The 24,706-nt window shown below is 43.3% G+C and overlaps 1 protein-coding gene across 1 annotated transcript in view; it reads left to right on the forward strand.

Moving 5' to 3' along the window:
• Positions 1 to 1,745: 1,745 nt before the first annotated feature.
• The window catches only part of ntf3 (neurotrophin 3), a 31,773-nt gene continuing 8,812 nt past the window's right edge, over positions 1,746 to 24,706 (forward strand). The window contains exon 1 of the mRNA XM_068586775.1: positions 1,746 to 1,832. Within this exon, the coding sequence (XP_068442876.1) occupies positions 1,815 to 1,832 (18 nt within the window). The 5' untranslated portion in view covers positions 1,746 to 1,814. The remainder of the gene's footprint in view (positions 1,833 to 24,706) is intronic.

Below are 24,706 nucleotides of genomic sequence, written 5' to 3' on the forward strand. Positions count from 1 at the left end.
CGACGTCCAGACACGGCAACAAACGCAGTCTAGTAGAAACACTTACAGACCACAGACCTACAAACAGATTGAACCATTTTCTCACATTTCAATCTATGTGTTTAGAGTTACAAATACAAATGTTAATGGACTGGGTATCTGTTGGATAACTATTGTGTTCCTTTAGAAAACGCTGTCGCTTTCGGTTGTAAACACATCTGTAAAGGCGTTTCCAGTGAAACCGGCTTTATGAGGTCTCTCGGCTCCATAGCACACAAGTGTCCAAACATTTTGAGAATGTGCCTCTGATCGGCTAAACCTTCTGTGAGACTGAGGATCTGCCTTTATGCTTGAGGTTTGGCAGGCTCCAACTGTGCAAACAATAATCTCCATCAAAAAGTCTAAATCCAGCCACAGCTCTTTGATCAGGGCTCAGCCCCAGGGTGTGCATCAACTCCTACTTCTGTTAGAGTTTAATAGTCCATCCACCACCCACCTGTCCAATTATCAGTCAGGTCAGATCTTGCCTGTGTGTGTCGGCCAATAAAAAAAAAAAAAGCACATATAGCTTTACCAGATGTGTTGTTGAGATTGACAAGACATGGAGGAAGAAGACCAGATGTACAGCCAGCAGAAACACTGAGTCTATTTTCATCAACTCAAACAAGACAATTCAGCCGCAGCCACAGACTGGAAGTGGGCGAGGAGAGAGAGAGAGAGAGAGAGAGAGAGAGAGAGAGAGAGAGAGAGAGAGAGAGAGAGAGAGAGAGAGAGAGAGAGAGAGAGAGAGAGAGAGAGAGAGAGAGAGGGGGGGGGTATGACATGTCATCAACAACCCAAGGCCAGAATCAAACCCCGGATGTTGCTGTTTCACACTTATAAGTGTCGGTCTAGAAATCCCCTGATGAGAACTCGCGACCTGCTGGAGGACACGTTACACTCCCTGTAGGACCAGTGGACATGGACGAGGGTAAATAAAATGACAAAGCGCCTTTGAGCAAGGCATTAAGCCTCCAGCTGCTACAATAAAACTATAAATAAGCTACATGTATACATCTTACTGTATGCACCGGTTTACACGGACATTGAGACATTTAGGCTTTCTCACTCTTCAAGAAGGTCACGCGGACTTTGTGTGTGTCTGTACTATACAGCAACTTCACTGTAATACACACACACACACATATATATATATATATATATATATATATATATATATATATATATATATATATATATATATATATATATATATATATATATAATTATTTTTGTTTGTTTGCTCCTGATTACATTAATGTATAGAACAAAGTGTATTTTGCTTCTTAAACTCGTTCAAGTTTTTTTTTTATTTTGTATTTATTGATCAAGGAATACAACCCTGTTTGAAACGCTGCGTCTTGGAGAAACCTGTCCAACGTCAGGCAGCACCACATGAAGACCTAAAGGTTGCTTTGGTCACGCGCACACACATGCACGCTCCTAATTCGATGCCCTAATTCATGTCAGCAGGCTCGCTCCGCTGACAGACAGTGGCAGAATGCAAGCAGGTCTTTGCAGCAGCGTGTGCCAAGAGCCATCTGTCCTGTAACAGAAAGAGAGCTGTAGATTATGTTGTCCAGAGAGAGAGAGAGGGGAGGGAGGGAGAGCGAGAGAGAGAGAGAGAGCGAGAGAGAGAGCGCGCATTACGCACACCCTGATCCTCTCCACGCAGAACCAGTGTGACGCGGAGACAGGCGGCAGTCCTCAGAAAGTGGGAAGTTTTCGCCAAAGGATTCTGTCTACAGACTAATCACCTTCATGTCGACTGTGTTGGATACTAACCCGCCGATGCTATGGTTACCTTTATTACGGTAGGAAGGGCTGCACTCGTGTTTTCATGGGCTTCTTTGCACAGCGTTTCGTTCTTTTCCCTCTGAAGAGCTCTGCGGTCCTTGTGGAATCTGACACGAGTGGAGTGACAGAGGCTGACCCAAAGTGTTCAATATGTGCAGCTGACTCGAGTTGTACTTATAGTGCACCACATCGTGTGATGGAGCGCTTTGGAGAGCTGCTGGAGTAGCTCTCAGAAGTTTTGGCAAATAGCAGGATTTGGCCCCGCAGCGGCGTCAAAATTGGTTGAAAGTGCTCCAGATTAAATATTTACTTTTTGTACAGCAGAGGAGTTTGCATGGCGCGTTCAGGGACGTGTTTCTTCCTCTAAACGCGAGTTTTGGCAGTTAAGAAAAAAACAGTAGAATGAGTGAGACACAAGGCCTGTGCGCTTCCTCAAGGCAAACTCTCTCTCTCTATCACTCTTTCTCTCTCTCACTCTCTCTGTGCACAGGTAGACAAAAGGGCTGGGTCTGGCACAAACACATTGGAGACTCTCCCTCTGTTTGTTTTTCACATGCACTCGGAAGTGTTGCTCTTTTCGGCGCTGTGGCTGTGCGGCGTGTCGGTGCGCACGGGAGCGTCTGTGGTTCCGGTTCTTTGCATCTCGTGGATTACCGACGCGCTACGTGTGCCTCGCTGTGCTCGCAGTGAAAGCTGAGCTGTCACTTTGACTCCCAACACTAAAGGCTTCTTTCCCTCCCGGCGTCCAGGTGTAAATGTAGATATTTAGTCCCCTTTAAGAGAAACATCTTACAGTTTAGCCAAATAAGATGTGAAATATGCAGCTGAAGTGTTGCTTCCTGCATGAATGTGAGTGTGTGATCAGTTCGTCACGTTCCCCATTCAGATATCACAATTGTAATGTTGTTGGGTGCTGTTGATGGGATTACAGCCAAATAGCCAAATAGCCCAGTAACCCAAAAATACCGCCGCGCGCGCCTGTCTGATAACGTAACATGCAGACAGATAGCAGTGCTGCTGCGTGAACAGCTGGTTCAACATCTGGGTTGCAGATATCCGTAACTCACGTCATGATTTATATTTCATTTATCCACAATGTCAATTTTCAACCAAACCCACTTCCACATCACATTTGTACAATCCAATTCTTACCACACACACACACACACACACACACACACACACACATATATATATATATATATATATATATATATATATATATATATATATATATATATATATATATATATATGTTTGAAATAAAAGGATTCCAGATAACCATTATATCATTTTGCCAACATTCATTTTATAGTTACAGTACAAATCCAATGTCCTCTACAGTCAACAGTAAGACGAGAAACTGTTAAATCTGTTCTAAATGTCCAAAAAGAAAAGATTTGCCATAATGGGCCTCTTCAGCTCTGACGTGTAACAGTTAGGTCTATTGAAGACGTCTGAAATGCACATTTTTGAGGATATTTGAGAAGTTCTTTTTGACAAAGAAAACTCAAAAGATGTAGAAATGCAATGTGGATAGCTCGAATGTAAGAACAGGTGAGAGTGAGGTTCCATTCAAAGCGTCCTGCCAGAGCCGTGGTGTCTGATATGCCATGTGGTCTGCAGCTTTGCGTAATGGCACAAATAAATGGGCGTCTTGAGCCTTTGGTGAATGACTTCCTGCTGCCGTGGGAGTCCTCTCATGTGTGTGTGTGTGTGTGTGTGTGTTGGAGTGTGTGCACGTGGGCCAAGGCCGCTGTCCGAGCAGCCGGAGCAGCTGTTGCAGCAGGGGATTTGACGCAGAGCCCCTCCTGACATGCCGGCACACAGCAGGACGAGGAGATTAGGATGCAGGGAAGGACACGAGAGAGGGGCCGGTTCCATTCAAATGAATCCCTTTACGGGCACTTGAGTCCTAACTGGCCTCCCGGGCAGCCTGAGAAACGCCTTCGATACAGATATACAGATGTAGTCTGTTGCGTGCACGTTCAAGCTCTGAGGGCTGTGCAGCTGTGCCGACTCACTTTAACAACTCACATTTTGTGTTTAACTGCAGGGGAAAAGAGAAAAATCAGAGGTGAGGGGTGTGATCATATCAGAGGCTGGGCTCATGGGACTAACATAAAGGAGATGAGGGGGTTTAATACACATGGGAATGTTACTGTGGAGAGTTCCTCTTGTCCCTTTTGGCTCTGCATTCCAACCTTTCAGAGTGGATCCAACTCCCCGCCTCTCTCTGCTTCACTCTTACTCCCCGTACCGGTTTAATTTGCTGCCCAAATTGATATCATTGATGCTGCAGGACTTGTCTGGCAAGAAGCCAGATGACACGAGTAAACAAAGTCGATCTTAGCCTGAAGGTTTACGAAGCAGGGCGCCGGTTTAAATTCACAGGCAAACTTAAATAATGTGTGAGGGGAAGACGCATGCGTAATATTGGTGCCAGTGACAAGGAACAAAACGTGAAAGACGGACAGACATGTGCATGAAGTGATAAACGCTGCACATTGGAAGACATCTCATAGGAACGCTACAGAGTTAGATAGATGAACCTTTCCTGGTCCCATTCAACCCGCTGGTGAGCGATGATTCTCCATCTCTTACAGGAGACACAGCGGTCTTCTCAGACTGTGCAGGACATCTAGTGTCCCTGAATCTCTCCGTCTCACTCGGCATGTGATGTTTCACATTTCTTAACCTCCTCTCATGCTGCGTCATCGCATTCATTTTGTTATTTACACTCAATACAGATTCAACATCTTCCCAAAAACAGCAAATTCAGTTTTATCATACCACTGAATAAAAGTCAGGAGAAGAGCACTCATGTTGGAAGCTGGTCCTCTTTTGAACCAATTTGACTCCATAGCACAAATAAAATGACATGTAAACATAAGGAAAGCATCAGGGAGGGTAAGAATTGATGTGGAATGATGTTCCATAGTCTATTTAAACTTCATAAGAAGCTGGTCAGTCAACTCTTCTTCTGGGCTGAGCGGAGGAACTTTTGTACTCTCTCGCAGTTACGATCCCGAAAAATATAGTCATCAATCCCGATGCCAGTGAAATATCACAATTCTCCATACCTTGTATGTGTTTTATGTGGTGTTTAGGTACGACTGTATTTATCAGTTTTCTTTTCAAAAACAACCTGTAATTTAATTTGAACTCACAGTAATAACGCTGTAATTTACTGCCTAATAATTATGGAATAACGCTTGAATGGTATCCGAATGAAACTCAATGCAATGCCTGTTAACGTTAGCTGTTAGCTGCCCACTGGCTGCTAATGTTAGCTATCTTAAAACGCACTGAACAAGAATGGTGTCTCTTACATTGGTAGTAATTTAGAAAGAGACCTCTATATGGTCAAAGTGAACAAGAGCAATTATTACTCGTCTTGAGCTGAAAGTTGCTCACCAGGAACCCGTGACCCAGGGATCATGTGATTTTGGATCCAGACCCCCAACTCACATGAGACACTTGAATAATCTAGTGACCTTAGTGCTGCGTTTGTCGAGATCTAGTTTGACAAGCCCAAAACATCCAGTCATGAGATATGAATTAGATGTTCAAAGTACATTTTTAAAAGTAAAAACACAAAGAGGAAAAGGTTGGTGGGTGACAGTAACTCAAAATAAATCAATTTTCAACATCTTGCCACTTGCACTGTTTCCACAATTAGGACCTTCAAAAGCACCAACAGTGTCTGAGGTCCACGCATCACTCTGCAGCTCTACAAACCTGTTTCTCTCAGGTCCTTGCTGCTTCTCGAGACCTTGGAGGGGTTCCTAATGAAAGTCAAGTGGAGCTCAAGTACTTTTCTAATAGATTTGCGTCAAATGTGGTTTTTGGAAGACGGCAGGGGTCAAGCGCCTTGAGGGGTTTTCTAGCAGGTTAGTGAACACGAGGGACGTCTGCAAGGCGTTGCGTGAAGTGATGCGCGTTAACGTGACGCTTCATTCCAAAGAGATGAGGGAGACAAAAGATGTTCCGCTTGTGTTCGAGAACAAGTTTGGATTTCCTCCCCACACTTCCCCCACCGAGTCTGTGTGGATCAAGCTGTTCCCCTCAATTCTATACGTTTCACAGCTTCACTGCTCCGAGATGGTTTACACATTTAGCCGACTGTTTACACATCGCACATTCTTACGACTAGTCAGAGCAACACACGCCGGCAGGATTTGGATTTCACGGCGTTCCTGTGCTCATTGGAAACCGAGCAGTGTGAAGGAGCAGAAACACACACACACGACATTCATTTAAGAGGAATTCATTCCTTTAACCTGTCACCTGAAACACTTACCGTGATGTCAACAAGTTCAAATCTTAACTGTAATCCTAGCGCAGAAACAAAAGTTCTTCTCCTCGTCTTTCCCACAATTGGAGACGGAGCAGATAGAGATCATGTGGGCTCAAGGTGAGGCCTTCCAGCACTTCAGTCATATGACAGCTCAGCCCGCCGCTCTCTGTCCGTTTTGACCTGGTAATCTGCCTCAATGATTTTCTTTATCTCCCTCACATTAACTGTCTGGGATCTTTATACCCCCTCACTCGGTACATCCCCCGCTCCATCTCCTCCCTCCCTCTCAGACTCAGTGACCTCCTGATAGCATCCCGGTGCTGAGACAGCTGATGGCTGACAGACTGGACCGGGATGAATTCCCATCCCGGACTATCTTTCACTTACTAATTGGCGTTGACTGATGGGTTATGTTTATGTGTGGATTATATGTATGGATGTTGCTGTGCATCTTTCATGGCCACGTTGACCTACATCTCAAGCCGAGATCGTCACTTTATTCTCGTAGCTTCGTCTGTCAGGTGACTAATCAAATCGACTACTTCCTGTTTGTATTGGATCCATATTGAACAATTTAACCTGAAAAGCCACAAGTTGTTGGAGCTGTCAGATAATTGTTATCCAATAAGAAGGTACACGAGTCGATGTAAAATGTAGTAGAGAAGAAGTAAAAGGTTCTTAAAGTTGACCTTCAATACAGTACAGAGTAAATGGTCCAAAACCTTCTACAAAGGCTGTGCATATTTCCTTGACATTTGGTAGACGAGTCAGCCTCATCCAATGTGCTATTGGATTATATTAAGTGATTATATCAGATTTAGATCTAGAGCCTTTTGCCAGTAAGGCGATTACCGTTTCCTGATTAGAGCTATGAAACTACAACCAGAGTCAAATCTGCCCAAGATCTGTCAGTTTAAACAGAGATTTACACTATCCAGTTCTTGTTAATCTGCTAAACAAAAGCCCATTGTATAATTTGCTGAGACATGGAGATGTTGTTGTGGCCACATGTTTTACCTTCTTTCACTGCTCTTACATCACATCCATGAAAAAAGCTGAAAAAAAAGAGCTTTGTGTTCAAGAGCTCTTGTGTTTCCTCCTCGTTTCACACATGATTCATGCACAGGGATGGAGTCCTTGTTGTTAACAGCTTGTAATGCTCCAGCGTGTCTCGCAGAGTTTGTCTGCAACTCGTTGTCGTGTAATGCCAGCTCAAACACACGGACAGCGGCCATCTTTGTTTCCTCCCTGCAGAATGCGAGGCCTATCGGTGACAGCTGTGTGGACTGACGGGTCCGGTTGGTGGCCACCTTTGATATTCAAGCTGACAGATGTTCAGACAACCCGAGGGTGAAACCAGCCACTCACAAAAAAACACACACACCCAATCCCTACTTGTCTTCTCTTTTGGTTAAACTCTGACCCTAAATTGAGACTAATCCTAACCTTAATCCGAGCCCCGAAGCCACAGCCTGAACCCTAAACATGGCCCATGAAGAAGTGAGGATTGCGGCAGAATAACACATCGTAAACCATGCATATTCGAAATGTCAACGATTTTTAAGATAATTTAAAGGGTTTTTAAATCAATACTTTTGTTCAATTCTGACAAAACTATATTTAATCCACAAAACATAATGTAGATACAGGACATGTTTTTCACTGGTAACTAATCTACATGTTCACACAGTGTGATTTCAAAAAGGCTTTATTGCTGTGATCATAATGAGATACCTCAGGGTCAAAGCTCTGGATTAATAGTGACATTAGTAAGGTGTAATCTGTCACCGTATTATGTTGCCTTGAGACTTTTATGTAACTTTGACAAATGTTAGGCGATAAACTTGAAGGCTTGAGCTGATACAAAAAGTGTGCCAGTGTGGTGCGTTCATGTGCTGGTTGATGCTGAGATCTGACACTTCAGAGCTGTGTGTGGGGAAGCAGTGTTGTGCCTGGTGTTGCTGTTGGGTAGAGACTTTTAAACTTTAAATTTGCTTTTCATAAGTGCTTTAAGGATAAAAAAAAAAGTAGCAGTTGTTGAAAGAAATCAAAGTCAATTGACACCAACATGTGAAACCTCAATAACTCAACACTGTAGTTTTATTACATGACCTCCAAACAGTAGGAAGTGGAGAGCCACTGACCAAGCATCGGTATTTGATATGAACATGTTTGCTGTGGGGTTTCACAGAATTTAAGAGCCTGTGTTCTTGTTTGTAACATCTGTTGCAGCTGTTCTGAGACACTAGTCTTGCGTGTCTTGACCCTTTTTTTTTTTTTTTTAATAATAATATGGCCCTTGTGGCTTTGCAAGTTCCTCTTTTTAAAAAAAAAAAAAATCACAAAATATTTGGTTCTGAAGAAAAATACAAACCAGATTCCACCATAATATTTTGTGTCTACGGTTTTCTACCAAACCACGAACAGCCTTAAGCATCAGGGCAGAAGAGGAAATTCAGATTAGTTTTGGAGCAAGTTGGGTTTCTTTGATTGAGCTTTCAGCTTGAACTCCCATGAGCCTCGTGGTTGTTAAAACAATGAGTAAAACCAGAGGGAAACAAAACCCAACCTCATACGATGCTTTGATGCTGAACAACACACCATGTTGCCACAGTGAGTGTAAAGGACAACAGTGGTTTGTTTGTTTACATCTAAACCAAAAAGACATGTAGAAAAAGCATGACAGGCTAAACCACTGGTGCTTGGTGGTGCGCACAGGCGCCCCACCTGTGGTCAGACGGTTCTGTCTGTCAAAGGCGGCACCCTCTCGAACACCTTACCATCGTCTGTTAGGGAGGGCCCAACCTTTTCCACTTTTAAAAAGCACATGAAGAGATAGATGGTTGTTGTCCAGACAAACTTGTGAACATCGATAGTTGTATAGTTTTGGTCCTGTCTTGGATGTGTGATGTTTTGATGAGTGTTGTTGATGCTTCATGAGAGAGTGAGACCATGAATGTGAAAACTGATGGATGCCCTTGTGTAAAATGTATCTGTGTGCAGCGTGAGGTGTCTTCCCTACAATGTGATTATTGTCTCTTGTTTCTTTAAGATGTATGTGTGGTATGTGTGTCTATGTATGTATGTGTATGTATGTGTATGTGTATATGTGTGTGTGTGTATGTATGTATGTATGTATATGTATATATTGTATATATGTATGTATATATATGCATGTATGTGTGCATGTATGTATGTATGTATGTATGTATGTATGTATATATATATATATACATACATGCAACTCTTTTTTTATCCATTGTTGATGTGTTGGCGAGCTGTTATGTATTGTCAGCGATGGACTGTAGTTTATTGCCTGACCTTTTCCTTCAGGACACTCAGCCTGTACATTCTGGCAGGGGGACAGGCAATGGAAATCATCCTTGCGGCGGGAATTGGGTGCATTTACATTTTAATTTTAAGTGTTCATTAATGTACATTGTCCCTCTTGAGCAAATAAACTTGAACTTGTACTTGACCGCATTTTGTACAAAAAGTTCATTGCATGAAACACAAAGAGCGGAACAGTCAACATGGCTGTTACAGTAACATGACGAAGAAGGTCAAATAGCTGCATTCAGTCACGTGGACAAACACATGCGACTAATGACACCGATTACTGTGTCATAAGCACTAAGTTAATAATGTGATATCCTGACAAGTACATCTCTTCCCAATGCGTGTCATTGCTTTTCTATCCCTGATAATCAAGATTTAAATCCATAACATAGCACCCGATTAAAGAGAACGCTTTCATTTTAGAAAGACTTTCCATATCCGCAAAGCTTTTCAGTGGAAAAACACTTGCGGTGAATTAGTCTTTCCATCAAACGCTGCCTGATGATATTCCAAGAACTAGACAAGCTGGAAGCGGCTTTTTTCAACAATTTCACCAACGTGCTTGTACTGACATGGCGCTAATTTGTGATGTGGCCCGAGGCCTACGTGCACACCTACTCGTCACCGTGTTGTTTTGAATGTGATCGAACGTGTTGTTGGGACTTCACCGTGCGGCTAAAACAAAGGAAACAGGCCGACCTGGGATTTCTAAATCCTGGGCTACGTTTAACTAGCGGCCGTGGCTCAGTGGTTAGCACGCCGGTCTGTCAATCAGCACATGGGTGGTTCTAGCCCCGGCTCTGCATGTCGTTGTGTCCTTGAGCAAGACACTGGACACATAATTGCTCCCCGTTGCTGTGTCTCCACTGTATAGAGCAAGAATGTAAGTCGCTTTGGATAAAAGCGTCAGCTAAACGTAATGCAACTACACGGTGTCAAAATCTCACCTTTATGTGAGATTTGGGTCAAACCAGTTTACTGGCGCCTCAGATGATTGGCCATGACATCACCCGGCTATATAAACCATTGCTCAACGTGACTGTGCCGTCCATGTGACTCAGGTTGCTGACGGAGGTGAAACAACGTTCCCTTTTAAGAAAACCCCCTCGGTGTTAGTCTTCACTTTGCTGGACAAACAATAGGAGAAAACTGATAACTTGCCCGTACTCCACGTCTTGAAGGTATTCCTCAAAGCAAGAGAAGGATAACTCTCTTCCTATTCAAGTCGTCGAAGGGAGGAATTCCCTTAACTTTGGAAGAATTAATTCACGCTGTCATATGGAGGATTTGTCCACAAGAGAAGTTCATAATGAGTTTGTAACCTTGTTTTGTTTGGTTAGCTGTACTATTAACCGTGTTTGTGTGTATTTTACGGACCACCGTTCGGTGTTGTGTGTCATAACCGTAACTGTTATGCTTGTTGCTGCTGTAATGTGGTAATGTGTTGTTTCACGCTGCAGTGCTTTGTTGTGTTTGACTCCGCCACCACGAGTGAAGTCAGCAAGCTGCACTTTAAGAGTTAAAGCTCCAGAGGCTGAACCCGAGTTCTTCTGTGTGATAAAGTTACAGGTGCTGTACTTTGCTGCTGCGGTGATGATCTGCCTGACTGCTTTCTCCTTTAGCTTCTTTCAAACTAACACAAAACCTCACACACACACACACATACACACACTGTTTTGACCCCATGTTAAATAATCGTGGCCTTGCGTATTTCATGATGTGATTACTTTATGTGAGTACGTCTGCCGTCTGGCTCCCTCTCTCTCTTCTACGTCCCCTCACACAGTGTTTTGTGATTATTTTGTGCATATGTGCTGTAATATTAGCTGGAGGCAAAAGTCTTTTCTCTCGTTCCGACCTTCACTGTTCACTCTGAATGTGGAATAGTACTGTGACTATTGACATTGTGGAGACTTTATCTACAGCTTGGTCATTTGCCTCTGATCAGGGTGATGCCTCGTTATTGTTCATATATGTGAATGATCCTCTTGATAAAACTTTTATTTAGTTTTCATACTCTGAACCAAACACGCTCCTGTCAGGTAGCAATGCACCTCACCGGGAGAGAGCAGAGTGTCTGATGTCCCAACATTGTTTGTAGTATCTAAGTATCTAAATACAAAGACAACACATGTGTACACTTACATAATCGGCCTTTGGCATTTCTTAACATGGCTGATTTGCGTCTGCTTTTGTCTGGATCTGCATTTGTATTTCCCGCCCCTTGTGTTTGTTTAAAAACTAAACACGTCGCGTCATGTTTACACACCAACCCCCGATGCTTTTGCCCATCATTAAAGTCTTCAGTATGGTGGGATTTGTGTGCACTTTTTTGCATCCGTCAGGGTTGTTTGACCACTGAGCGAAACGCAAATGGCATCATCCAAAATGTAAACAGATTCCCCTCGTTCGTTCATCTCCCAGAAAGGTCACTTTATGATAAACAATGTAGACGTGGAATTTAAAGACACATTGTGACAGGTTAGTGATGTGAGCTGAAGGCTGTAGCACGGTTAATAAACTAATGTTTTCTAAACTCCAACTTAAACATTGGTTATGGTCAGGTAGAGTTTTTGGTAAATCATCCTTTTGAATGACAATATGGCCGTCGCCATCTTGGTTTTTGGTACAAATGTGACCCTAGAGGTTGAAGCTAAGTACAACCAAATGCTGAATAAGACATTTTAGGTTACAATTAACATGTTTTATGAACTGCAAACACAAAAAACAACCTGTCAATCACAGAGTAGCCCTGTCCGAAAGCATACCCTAGACCAAAGTTCACAAAATAAACAAATTATGTTTACTATGGTAATACATTTCTCACAAGTTTCTCATAAACTTCACTACAATCAGACTTCTCTTGCCCTCTGCTGAAAGGATGCTTGAAGTTAAAGGCTCTTCAGCATTGGCTTCACTTTTCAGAACTGGATGTTTCTTATATTTTTCCCAATTAGTACGACCATCATTCATCCTTTTTACCCAAAAGAGTTTGAAAGAGAAGACAGGTTCATATTTAGGATTCTTTGACAGCGCTTTAGACAATTCAAAACCATTTACTATAGTATAATACGATGTATAAATACAGAGAACAGTGTCAGGTAGTGTTTCTGGTGCTCTACAGCCTAACTAACCCCTCTTCTCTTTTAAACGCCTTGTCAACACAATTTTCCGGTACAATGAAAGACTTTCCTGTTTGCAGATGCTGCTTTGAGTGGCAGAACAAAGACGTTTTATGAAGCTTTCCATTTGCTAGATCAAAATAAGACCACATTTCCAGCCAAACAGCTGACAGGGCGACAATGATGGATGGCACAAAACCAAAACACATTGTCTTTGGACAAGCCGGCGTCCTCTACTGACTGGTAATACGGTTCAGGTCAGGATTTGTCTCCTGGATTGAGAGCTCAGCCGTGTGATGGCCGGTGATTTTAAGGAAAAAAGGGCTTATTTGCCGCTGTTTGAAAACTTGATATCTTGTGTAGGGAAGATACTAATGTCATATTTGAAGAGCCTGGAATGACTGGAGGCCCAACATGTGAGCACATGCTGTGTTCTGTACTGGCAAGAATGCAAAGGTGACCACTAAACGCTCGTCTCGGGATCCTGAAACATCTTGAAATATTGAGGAATTACAGGTTTTACAGTGTAGATTTGTGCATCCATGGAAACATTAATTAGTCCACGGATGCACATTTTCAAAGACAATATGCACATTCGAGTGCCGGGAGGCTCCGGGCGTTTATCAAACCTCAGATTCAAGTTGAGCAATGCAGATTACGTCCTGGTCCCGCTCAGTGCTCTTTACCCTCAAGACCACTGGAGGGTCCTGGGAGTTTGCCCGACCAGTCTACAGGTGCTTAGTGGACCTTGGGAAGGCTTTTGACCGGGACTCTCAGGAATCTTTGTGGGGGATGCTGTGGAAGTGTGTGGTGCCGGACCCATGCGAAACATCTGTCCAGTCACCTGTTTATCTGAGGTCGTCTTTCCTTTAACCACGGGATACACAAGCAGTGAGGACAAAAACAAAAAAGTAATCCCAGAATCTCAGTCAGATGACAAAGAGTGCCCGGGAGGATGTAACAGCAGAAATAGATCCTATCGTCCAGAAATTCATCATGACTTGTTCCAGCCGCCCTGTAGTCGTCTGCTGCTGCTGTTGTTGACGCTTGTCGAAATTAAGTGCAGTTTATTCTTTAATCACTCAGCGGAGGGCTGATCATGTGCACTGCATGCGGCACGTTGTGATGATGACTCTTTCGATCCGTGTCTGATACACCGTGCTTTGAGAGCAATTTATGCTAATTACATGAAGGAGATTACTCTCCCACTAAGCATCAGGGCCTGAATGCACCGCAAAAAAAACGGATGTCAAAAGTTTAAAGGGGGGGGGATTTTAAACATTACAGGGTGTGCCACTACTAATCTGGCGTTCTGCTGCAGTAAACTATAACATTTTAGTTGCTCCGTTATGGCTGCAGGCGGGAGGACCTCTGGTTGTTGCGCTGGCTCACACTTCCTCAAAAGACCTTTTGGTCCTGCTGTGTTTATTACTGCCACTGACTGTCCGCCAACCACTTACTACTCTCAACTGACCCCCTGCAGGCGGGGGAAACCAGTGATGACACAGCTGAGTGCATCGCTCTGACCACAGTGGTGGAGTGGGTGGGGGGGGGGGGTGTTGCTCACTCTAATTGTGTTGGACAGTGTGTTTGGCTGACAGCGAACAGAAGTACACACACAGCTAACTGCTGTCGCTCAGCCCAAGCTCTGCAGTCGCTGGCAGAGTTCTTCCAATGTCTTTTTACTGAGCACCAACACCTCTGTTAACACACAGTTAAAGAAATACATATATATATATATATATATATATATATATATATATATATATATATATATATATATATATATATATATATATATATCCGCTTCAAGACGCAGTTCCACCACCAGAGCAGAGTCAGACGCCGTCACAGAGCCAGTGCTATGTGCTATGTGCTATGACATCTGCACAGAATAAAAGGAAAGCGTATCAGTTGTGCGAGACGTGTGAGTGAAGAACACATTTTAACATTTTATACACTTCTCTAGTTCCATGCTGGAATACTATAGGATTAATATAAGATCTGTTGTGTGTCAATATGATTGAACACACTTTTGTGCAAAATGGAAGTAATAAAGGTCTTACACCTTTATTTTATCCTGGACCTTCTTTTAGATCACACAATAAGGAGAACCTAAATTAAAAGGCAGGCTAATGTCTAGATCTGCTCCGTCTGAAACTCCAAGGACTCTGTGTCAGAAGTGTTGAAACAGAAGTGTCTCCTAGTGGAGGGATTGTATTGTTCCCTGCAATATGCAAAAGTACAGTCAGTCTTTTGGGGAACCCAGGCGGTTGCCCACTTTGTCCGTTGGTAATCCAGCCCTGGCTCCTGGACTATTAATCCAGGAATTACTCCCGACACACACACACACACACACACACACACACACACACACACACACACACACACACACACACACACACAGAGGGAGAGAAGAAATGTCCAAGCCACTGTTGAGCCGTTCCACAGTCTATTCCTGTGTCTGTGATTCTATTAGGCTTGGCACCGGATTAGCTTCCCTGATCTCTGCGGCTGATTTGGGTCGGTTATTACGACCCATTACTGCTCCGTCCCTCTCACACTCGCAAACTTCTCGCCGGTCAACCTGCTCCTGTGTCCTCCGTGGAGACGTCGTGGATTAAAGTATTGGCTGAAAAGTCGACTCAAATGCAACTCCGACGGGCTTTTAACCGAGAACGTTACGACGAAGGAGGCAGGAGCTGTGAGGGAGAGCACAAACATCTGCTCGGCGTCTGTTTGTGTGTGTGACCCCAGTCGCAGCAGACCTCGTCAGATGATGGAAATCCAACACTGCGGTGTCCTGCTGTGTCCGTCTGACCTGCTGCGTAAGCAGGAGACTGACGGGGCCCCCCTCGCTTTCACACCGGGAACAAACAGGCGTGTGTCGTTTATCCAGCAGGTCGAGCAGGGACAGACATGGGCCTGAGGGTCAAGAGTCTGCGTGTTTGCTTTGTCAGCCAAACACTTCAGCAGCTGGTTTCGCTCATTACATCGTCCCCTCCACTTCGAAGCGCAAAGGCTCGGATGAACAGACTTAGTGCTCTGAATGATCTCAATGGCGCATGGGAACCTGCGGCACACTGCACAGTGTGTAGCATGAGGATTCATTGTAAGAAACTGAATGTTAGATTATTAAGCATGCTCTACTTTTGTGTAATCCAAACCATGTTTCTAGAGGGGCCCAGAGCAGACACACACTGGTTCTGAATAGTTCACGCTTCAGTTTCACCGCAAGAGGCCGCCAAATCCTTCACACTGGCCCTTTAAGGCTTTACTTGACAAGATCTTAAGGGACACGCCAGTAATTGTACATATCAAAGTCAATGTACTAGTCACTCAGAGAACTACTACATATACAAACATATTACTAATAAGTATATACCAAAATACATACAAATTAGGGTTGCAACACAATACAATACACCTCTTTCCACAGGAAGAGCTAAATGGTTTCATAATAGCATATTTCAAAGTCTTCTAAACAGTATTTAAGGTACATGTTCTGGAGCTATTTTAACACACTAAAATACATGGTTTACATCTTTGAGACACTATGCACATGTTGGCTTCATTTCCTTTTGCAAAGCCGACTTTCCTTTCTTTTGGGGGGACTTTTTCATAGCTTTATTTGGGATGACAGGAAACAAGAAGAAAGAGAGGCAATGCCCGGACCGGAGACATTGTACTTTAAGGATGGTGTCTTATATCCCTGAGCCAAACTTGGTTTGAATAGAGATGTATGTGCAGATCAGAGTTTAGTACATAATGTAAGACTTTTGCATTAGTAAGTCAACAAAACCAACAGTTTTTGGTTGTAAAGACCACTAATAAACAATGATCCCACTTGATAGACTGCTGCCTGTTAAGGAAGCTAACTGTGAATTCAGTTTTTAACATCCATGTTTACTTGTCTGCAGTCTACTTTCCCCTGCCTTCGCTGGTGCAGGGCTGCATTTCTTGGCATGATGTAGATCAGTGGAATAATGTAATTGCTGGAAAGGCTCCATGGTGCAACGAGAGGTCAAAACACCCACTGGGTGCCTTTTAAGTCACCTCTCCAGACTTTTTCCCACCTTCACTGACCAGAGGGGTTTGTGTGCGGTTGACCCTATGTTAAAGTTCAAAACTCTCAGTTACAAATCATTGCCTTTTGAAGTATATTTTCTTTGAGTCGTGGGGTGGAATCACACTGCCTAATTTGACTGCCAATTGTGAAATGTTCGTTTTGTATTGCTGTTTTGCATGGGCTGTGTTAAACCAGTCATGGGTGTAAAGCGAGTCAATCATCAATTGTTATTGTGGGTTTTAGCTGATGGATGGACTCACTGACAGACAGTCACCAGCTATAAAAGTCCATTGTCTTGTCCACAAGCTGGAATTTCACTATTACACCATCGAAAGCTTATAACAAAAAGTCATACCGATGAGTGATTGTCGGAGTGTCCGTTTCTCCGCTCCATACTGTTACGGCTACATACACCCACTGCTGAACAAAGTCACAATGGACCTTTCAGGACAACATGGGTCTCATGTTTGCAAACACTGTCAACTTTTTAACGTTTAATCCAATCATGAGTACGGATCCCCGGTCGGACAAACTTGTTTACATGATTTAGAATTTGTGTAATAAGTCTCGTGCACTGGGAATCATGACCACGGGTTTAAAGAAAGAACAGAGATCTTCTCTCCTTCTGCTCTTCCTGGTTATTGTCGTCAGACGAGCTTCAAGGTGTGCGTTTGTTTTTCTCTGTCAGTTGAAGGAATGTGTACCTGTAGGTCTGTACATACGTATGTGCATGTACTCTTCAACTCACACTTGTATTGCACACTTACACACACACGCACGCACACACGCACACACCACGTCGTTGACCTCAACACGCTCACTGATCTTCCTCATTCCATCCGAGCTTTTAGAACCCGACTCACACACTTTGACACCGCTGTCACTCTCTTGAACGCACACGCGAACGCACACCACACCAAAGAGTGCTTTTGCAACCGCACATATACACACAAACTAGTTTGCTCAAAGGACAAGGCACGTGACTCATCTGGCATTCAGAGAGTAATTCACTTTCATTGGAATTCTGCCCTTCCCTTCTCTTCCCTTAACATCCTGAGGGTGGAAAGAGAGGTGAGAGGTGACAGGTAGGATAAGCCGCCTGACTTAATGGCCTAAATCACAAAGTTGTACACAAATGTATTCCTATTTGCTCAAGTAAAATGTGGTGTTAGGCATGGCCACTTCTCTTCCCACAGGAAGTGAAATACAAACTATGAAACGTCTCAAAGGAAATCGATACCATGCTAGTTACGAAGCTACAGCCAGCAGCTGGTTAGCTTAGATTATACAAAGACTCAACACAGAAAGACTCACTTAGGCTGACAAAAGTTCATAAAACCAGCACCTCAAAAGCTCACTAATTAACATATTATATCTTGTTTGAGTCATCCGTACAAAGACGGAAGAGTAGAATTGAGCTGTTGTAGCTTCACGAGGCGTTCGGCGCAGTAACTAGCTGGGTTTAGTTGTGACAGTGAGGTCACAGGCATCCAGAAGACGTAGATGAACACCACAACGTGTGGCTTTAACGCTTCACTTTTTACACGCTCACATTCTGAAGATAGCGTCATGGTAAAGTCTGGGTAAAGGTGAATCTAAGATGTTTTTCTCAACACAAACATGGAAAGAAAATAGCGGAAAACATGAGAAACCAATTAAGTACTAAATTGTTTTGAATTAAATTAAATTCCATGTTGGGAAGACCTAACACCTTTCGTTAATCTTTATCGACGCACATGCATGAGTCAAAGCTGTGTTAGTACCTGCATTCTCAATATCATATCCCATTGAGATATGAAAAATTTAAATATTCTGCCGTTCACGCTTTTGGAAAAGTTTGTCTTTCCCCGAGCTGCATGAAACCACTTTGACGATTCAGGACGAAGTCAGCATTGATTCCTAACATAACGTAATCTATAACAGAGTCCAGAGTGCTAATCCTGTTAACTCTCTTTGTTCTGACACCTCAACCATTCTCAAGCTCTTCAGTTTTTCTGTGATGATGAATTACAATTTCCAGAACAAGTAGTTAGCTAGAAACGGACTGTTTGTCTCTGTGTGTGTGCCATCACATCTGGATTCACTTGGACAGTATTAGGGCTCAGACATCGCCGGGGGAAAATCTCTCTGGAGGATTTGTCAGTTTGGCACACTGATGTCTGAACTGCATCACTAAGCACCCTGACTGCATCATCTCTGGGGTCTCCACGGTAACTGCAATGCACACCATCCAACGACCACCGTCTCAATTTGATACGGCTGCGGTTTCACGCGCCAGCAGGTTTTCTGTTTGCAGCCACGAGGTCTCAACAGATGGGCCAGGGGTGTGTTTATGATTTAATTTGAGATAATCCTGCGTGATATCGGTTGTGAGTGCAGCTCGTTATTTGTGGCTTGGCTCATGCTCCCAGATGCAATACAAATATCAAAGACTTGTAGTTTCTTCGTACTTCCACGTGTCGTGAAGTTTCCAGGGTTTTTTTTCGGGAACACTATTGGTGAGACACGCTGGACAAGAGTTGTGTCTTTCAACCCAGTGCATGTTAATCAAAGTCCTGTTCAGGGATTGATGCATGTCAATGGGGTTGGAACCTGTATTTTATATAAATAATGGTTTTATTATGTGATCTATCTCTTCTTGAACAAGTTTATTTCATCAGTACTAAACTCTTTGCTGCGTTGCTTCTTCCGTCTCCTCTGTGTACACGTTTTATTCTAGTGGCTGCCTTATTTTGCAAATCATTATCTTGTGTTAATGACATGATGACATTTCTGTTTTAGTTCTCGTATTAAACTATTCAGCAGATTGTACTTTTAGTTTTCATCCTCAGATCCTCCACAGCTCGACTTTTTGCCAGCTCAGTGAATCGGCAAAGTGAAATACGCCTGCTGGTTTTGAGTGTGTTTTATGGAGTCTACGGACTGTACACTAGAAACACGTAAAAGTTATGACAGCTCTACCAGCCGAACAGGGATCAGTGGATCGTGGCTTGATGGCCATAGCACAAAGAAAGGGTTCAGGGAGTGTTGAAGTGGACAGTTATCTTCATCCTGTACTTTAGCTGAAGCAAGACCAGAGGATTGCTTTTACAGCCGATAACAACCTGCACAAATCAGACAAAAGGAAACCCCATAAATCAAAGCTCCTGATGTATTTAAATCAGGTGTTTGGATAATGAAAACTGCTCAACATGAGTACACTTTTAAAATACATTATAGTGACAATTTAATTAATTGGAAGCGCACACGTTAAGTACACCACCGCCACAGCCTTTAAAGCCGAAGAAGACAGTATGTTTTTTGGCATCATTGGGTCAAAATTACCATAATAACCTTTCAGCATGTTGTAATTCAAGTGGTACATGTGTGTAGGCAGTTTTCAGGGAAAAAGGCACAGGCCGATACATGCACCTCATACAGAGACAAGTAGGAGTACTAGCAGCGATACTAGTACTATCCTAGTACTAGCAGTACTAGGATACTGCCCAGTATCGCCAGAAGATGACCTGATGTGTTCCCTCAGGGTTGGCACAGCCTCCATGGCGAGCTGTGCTTCAGTGACTCATCAGACTGTGTGAAAACACACAGCCAAGACGGGGTTGAAGGTTTGTTGCCTCAACGTATTACAAGCAGACATTTAAACTAAAGTAGCACGTTTGATTTGACTGCTTGGACGTGGGAGATCTCTCCACTGATGACCTCACGAGGTATTTGATGCCAGGACAAACTGAGGAAGTTCCTAATGTCTTCTGTTATGCCTTATTCTGCCTTTAAGATTGTTGTGAGAGAAGTGCATAAGAGTTATGTTTTCCTTTCCTTCTGTGGCATTAGAAAGATATTTTTTCAACCCCACTTCTTTTTAACTCCACTTCTTAAAATAGCTAAATCTTCTCTCACCTTTATTTCGCCCTTTGCCTCACTGCCACATTCAAATTGTATCGTCTCTTCCCACGATACCTCTCCTGATGGTCCTGTTAAATTACAGGTCCTTTGATGTACCACTGTCTTCTCCTCCCCATTCAAAACATTTCAACAGTGAAAGCCTGTATAAAGGCTGTGAGACTGAACATTGTGTAGAGTTTCATTCATGGTGACTGAACATCGATCGGGTGAAAGACTCTTGTCTTATGACTCTTGTTGCTGTACTGAAGGAATTTAGTGCGGTGGAAATGGACATGTTACTGAATGTATTAAGACAACAGGAAGACACGGATGATGTTGTGAGTTTGCGTTAACAGTAGGGGAACAAATTAAGTCCTCTTTCTAATATAAGAGGTAAATGCCTGTTGAGAATTCACGGCACGAGAGAATAATGGTTTCAGATCTCTTTTCAATGCCGTTACAAAATGTTTGAAACTCTTATGTTCATGGAGTTAAACAGCGTTGTCTGGACCTCTGATGTAAAGTCAAAGTAGCAGTAGATCTTTAGGGAAAGAAAGTTGGTGTTACCGAGATGCCGTACTGAACTTATGGCTGATGAGTGTAAATCTAAGGCTGGAAAACCAAATGGGTGAACAAAAACATGTTAAAATGTTAAAAAGATGTAACTTTTCCTTCTTTCCCCCCTTTCTTTTCTCTTATATTCCTTTTCCCCATCTTGGCTTATCTCTCCTGGTTGGCTCCCATTCTGCTACCTCGCTGCCAAACATGGACCAGGCTGCCTCCGTCATTACTTCATGTTAATCAGACAGATGGGCCGGTGGCTGTCTTGCTCTAACACGCTACACTACTGCCGGTAAACACCACTTTTACTGTTCATAGCCTTTACACCGTGAAGTTCAGGGTCGTGTCTTCAATTATGTTTACCGATTAGGGGCCAGGTATCACCGCCACGCCCCAATGAGGATGCACATCTCATCTGGGCTGTCATCTCTTTTTACTTAAACTTCTAAAAAAAATTATTTAGGATGAAGGAGGATTCTTCCCACCACCTCTTTACACTACATCTTTAGGACCAATCAATGTTCCACATTTTCCTGCAGTAATATAAAATCTTTGTGTTTGCATTAAAGCAATGATGGTTGGTGTGATCTCATAAAAGTCATTCCTAATGTTTTTATTATTCATTTTTTTATTACTGCAACAACACGTGTGGCTTTCCTCTTGTTAAGTGCATGCGGTCGTTTCAGAATAAACCTCTAACTTTGGAAGTTACGTGACGAAGAAGGAGATTCCCAAACCGCTAAATATTTGTTTATTATTGGCCTCTTGTCATTGTGGGCAAAGCAAGTTTATTCACCCCGCTTGTGGATACCAGGTCTCATAAACAGTACACTTGGATTTAGAGAGATAATTTGCATGCACACACACACACACACACACACACACACACACACACACACACACACACACACACACACACACACACACACACACACACACACACACACACACACACACACAACGTCAACAAATCCAGACATGATCCGACTTACATTGCCACAGGCTGCACTAACACAGAAGCACGCACACACACAAACACACACACACACACACACACACACACACACACACACACACAGGCATGTTTTTTCAATAAAAATATGTCAAGAGCACTAAACAGATAAAACATTTTTCTAATTTCTGTGACTCGAATGACTTTGAGACCAACAGTCGCTCGATACATGTTTTTAATGACTTATGGCATTATGACTGTTGTACTGCGCTAAAGTCACGTTTGAGTCCTCTCCACTTCCAGCCGTGTTTGTTCTGTTTCAATAGAGATGCATGACGTATGCACCGCAGTGGAAAACAGGCCACAGCGAGTGATCTTGTGACACGGGGATCACAGCCTCCCTGCTCGGTGGCGTGTATCCCGTCCCGGGGGAAAGATCTCCGCAACAGCACGTGATATGAAGGCGCTTGACCTGCGCATGAAAAAGCACAGAGTCCGTCCAGCACGCCACCGCTGAGGAAACCTGTCGGTTCTCCTGCGAAGACGCCGCCGCGCTGAGGCCGGTTATCTGCACGCTCAGGAGTTAAGAGCTCAGACGGCGAGGGCCCGCCCCTTCCTCACACCAGACTGCCTGCAGAGACACTTCTTCTTATTATTATTTGCATGAAATGAAACCTCATCGAGCACAGTCTCGTAAAAGTGCCAACGCTTACTTTGCATTTACAATATGTGCGTAAAGATTTGGGGGAGATTTGCTAAACAATGTTCAAACAGCAAATTGAATTGAACAACTTTTTTTTTTTTTTAAAGCAAATGGACTATATTCTATTGTTTATGTGCAGAGGTTATTAGAGCTTGTGTGTGTGTGTGTGTGTGTGTGTGTGTGTGTGTGTGTGTGTGTGTGTGTGTGTGTGTGTGTACGGGGTATTAGACACAGACGGATAGAGAAAAGGATGAGGAGTGAGGTGATGAAGATGAGCAGCTTGGCCTGTGAGATCATGAGCAGGGGATCCTGTCAGAGGGAGGCGGAGGCGAGATGGACCCTCGTCTAAAAAGGCTGAAGGCCGGTTAGGTCAAACTATAAAGACAGCAAAGGGAGGGGCGAGGCAAACATTGTAAGCTTTGTTCTTCAAAAAGTGAAATCTCTTTTTTCCTGTGGACATTTCATTTGGACTCGATGTCCCACAGATGCCGTCTGCGGTCTTTCCGGCTCCTGATCCATGTGTTTAATATAACATGGGTCTCGTGATGGAGGTTAGTTCTTTAAAACTTAGTTTCTTTATGTGTGTAGCAGCACATTGTGTTCCTACCTTGACCAACTGGATCAAAGTTATTGAATAACGGCTTCTATAATAAGAATAAAAATCATAAAGATAGAATTCAGAACTGGTAGAAGAGACAAAAGAGAGTATTTATTAAAAAAAAGAAGGAAACAGAAACCACTTGTCCCATGTTTTACCTCATACGCTCCAGTCTGTGTCCGTGGCTCCATTTTTCACATTGCACACACACACACACACACACACACACACACACACACACACACACACACACACACACACACACACACACCACAGCTGCTGGGTTGCTATTCTAGTAGTAACTTTGGCAACGGGGGTTGTGTACCCTATTTTGCTCGAGCCAGGTTTTTACTAAAAGTTCTCCTGAAATGCACAGGGAACCGTTGCATCAGATCTAAAAAGCTTCACAAAGTCCTGCAGCTATTTCTACTTGCTGGAATGCGCCAGGCTTTCCTGTAGCTTTTACCGACTGCTGATGGTTCATTTCCATCTTGTTATTTTTGATCTTTTTTTTGTGATTTGTGATGTATTTTGTACGTCGTGAGTCAAATATAAAGCTATGGATCTGCAGCATTTAAGCAGTAAAGAACCAGGACACGTTTTACACGTGAGCGCTCCGAGTCATGTGGAGGAAGTCAACATAAAAAAATGATAATTAGAAAAACAAACACATTAGCCAACTCGACTACACAATACATTTCCACAGTAGTACATGCTGATGATTAATTGGTTTCTTCCCCTCCTGTCATTGTTGCCTCCGCACCCTCGTATGTCCCCACTGCCCCACGCTCCTCTTCTCCATCCGTTGCCACCGGCTCTCGTGAAAGCTCATCCAAATGACTCAAGCCCTGACCTCTCCTCAAATGTCTCTTGTGTTGTTAAAACAAGGTAGATCCAACACTTCATCCTTAGTCATTGTGGTGACTGATGAGTTGTCATAGTGGGAGAGAAGTGGATTGCCAAGGTGAGTGAGTCTGAGTCTTAAAGCTGATCTTTCAATTTACCGGTCAATTATGTTCCAAGCCCTCGTCCACGAGCGCTGTGGGACTGAGGGGACCATGGAGCAGATGAAGTGTCTGAAATATGTCTCCCTGTCAGAAACAACTTGTCCATGAAGGCATATTGATGTCTTAGAGGTTGCTGTTCTCTTTGTCTGCCAGGCTGCACTTTATTGAAGTTCCAGGGTGAGTCGCATTTATTGCTGCACGTGTGCAAAGACTGAATTGTGTTGCGAGTGTCGACATGTGGAGGTTTTTGGGTTGCCATGGGATGTAATGACAACCTGTACTGTATATGAGACATTATCCTTGGCTATATGGGGATTTACGCACATGATAGCAGGCATGCAGCAGGTGTGATGTTCTG

This window comes from Clinocottus analis, unplaced genomic scaffold (genome assembly GCF_023055335.1).
Source record: "Clinocottus analis isolate CAN_PGR_092001 unplaced genomic scaffold, fCliAna1.0.p SCAF_20, whole genome shotgun sequence".
NCBI classification, from domain to species: domain Eukaryota; kingdom Metazoa; phylum Chordata; class Actinopteri; order Perciformes; family Cottidae; genus Clinocottus; species Clinocottus analis.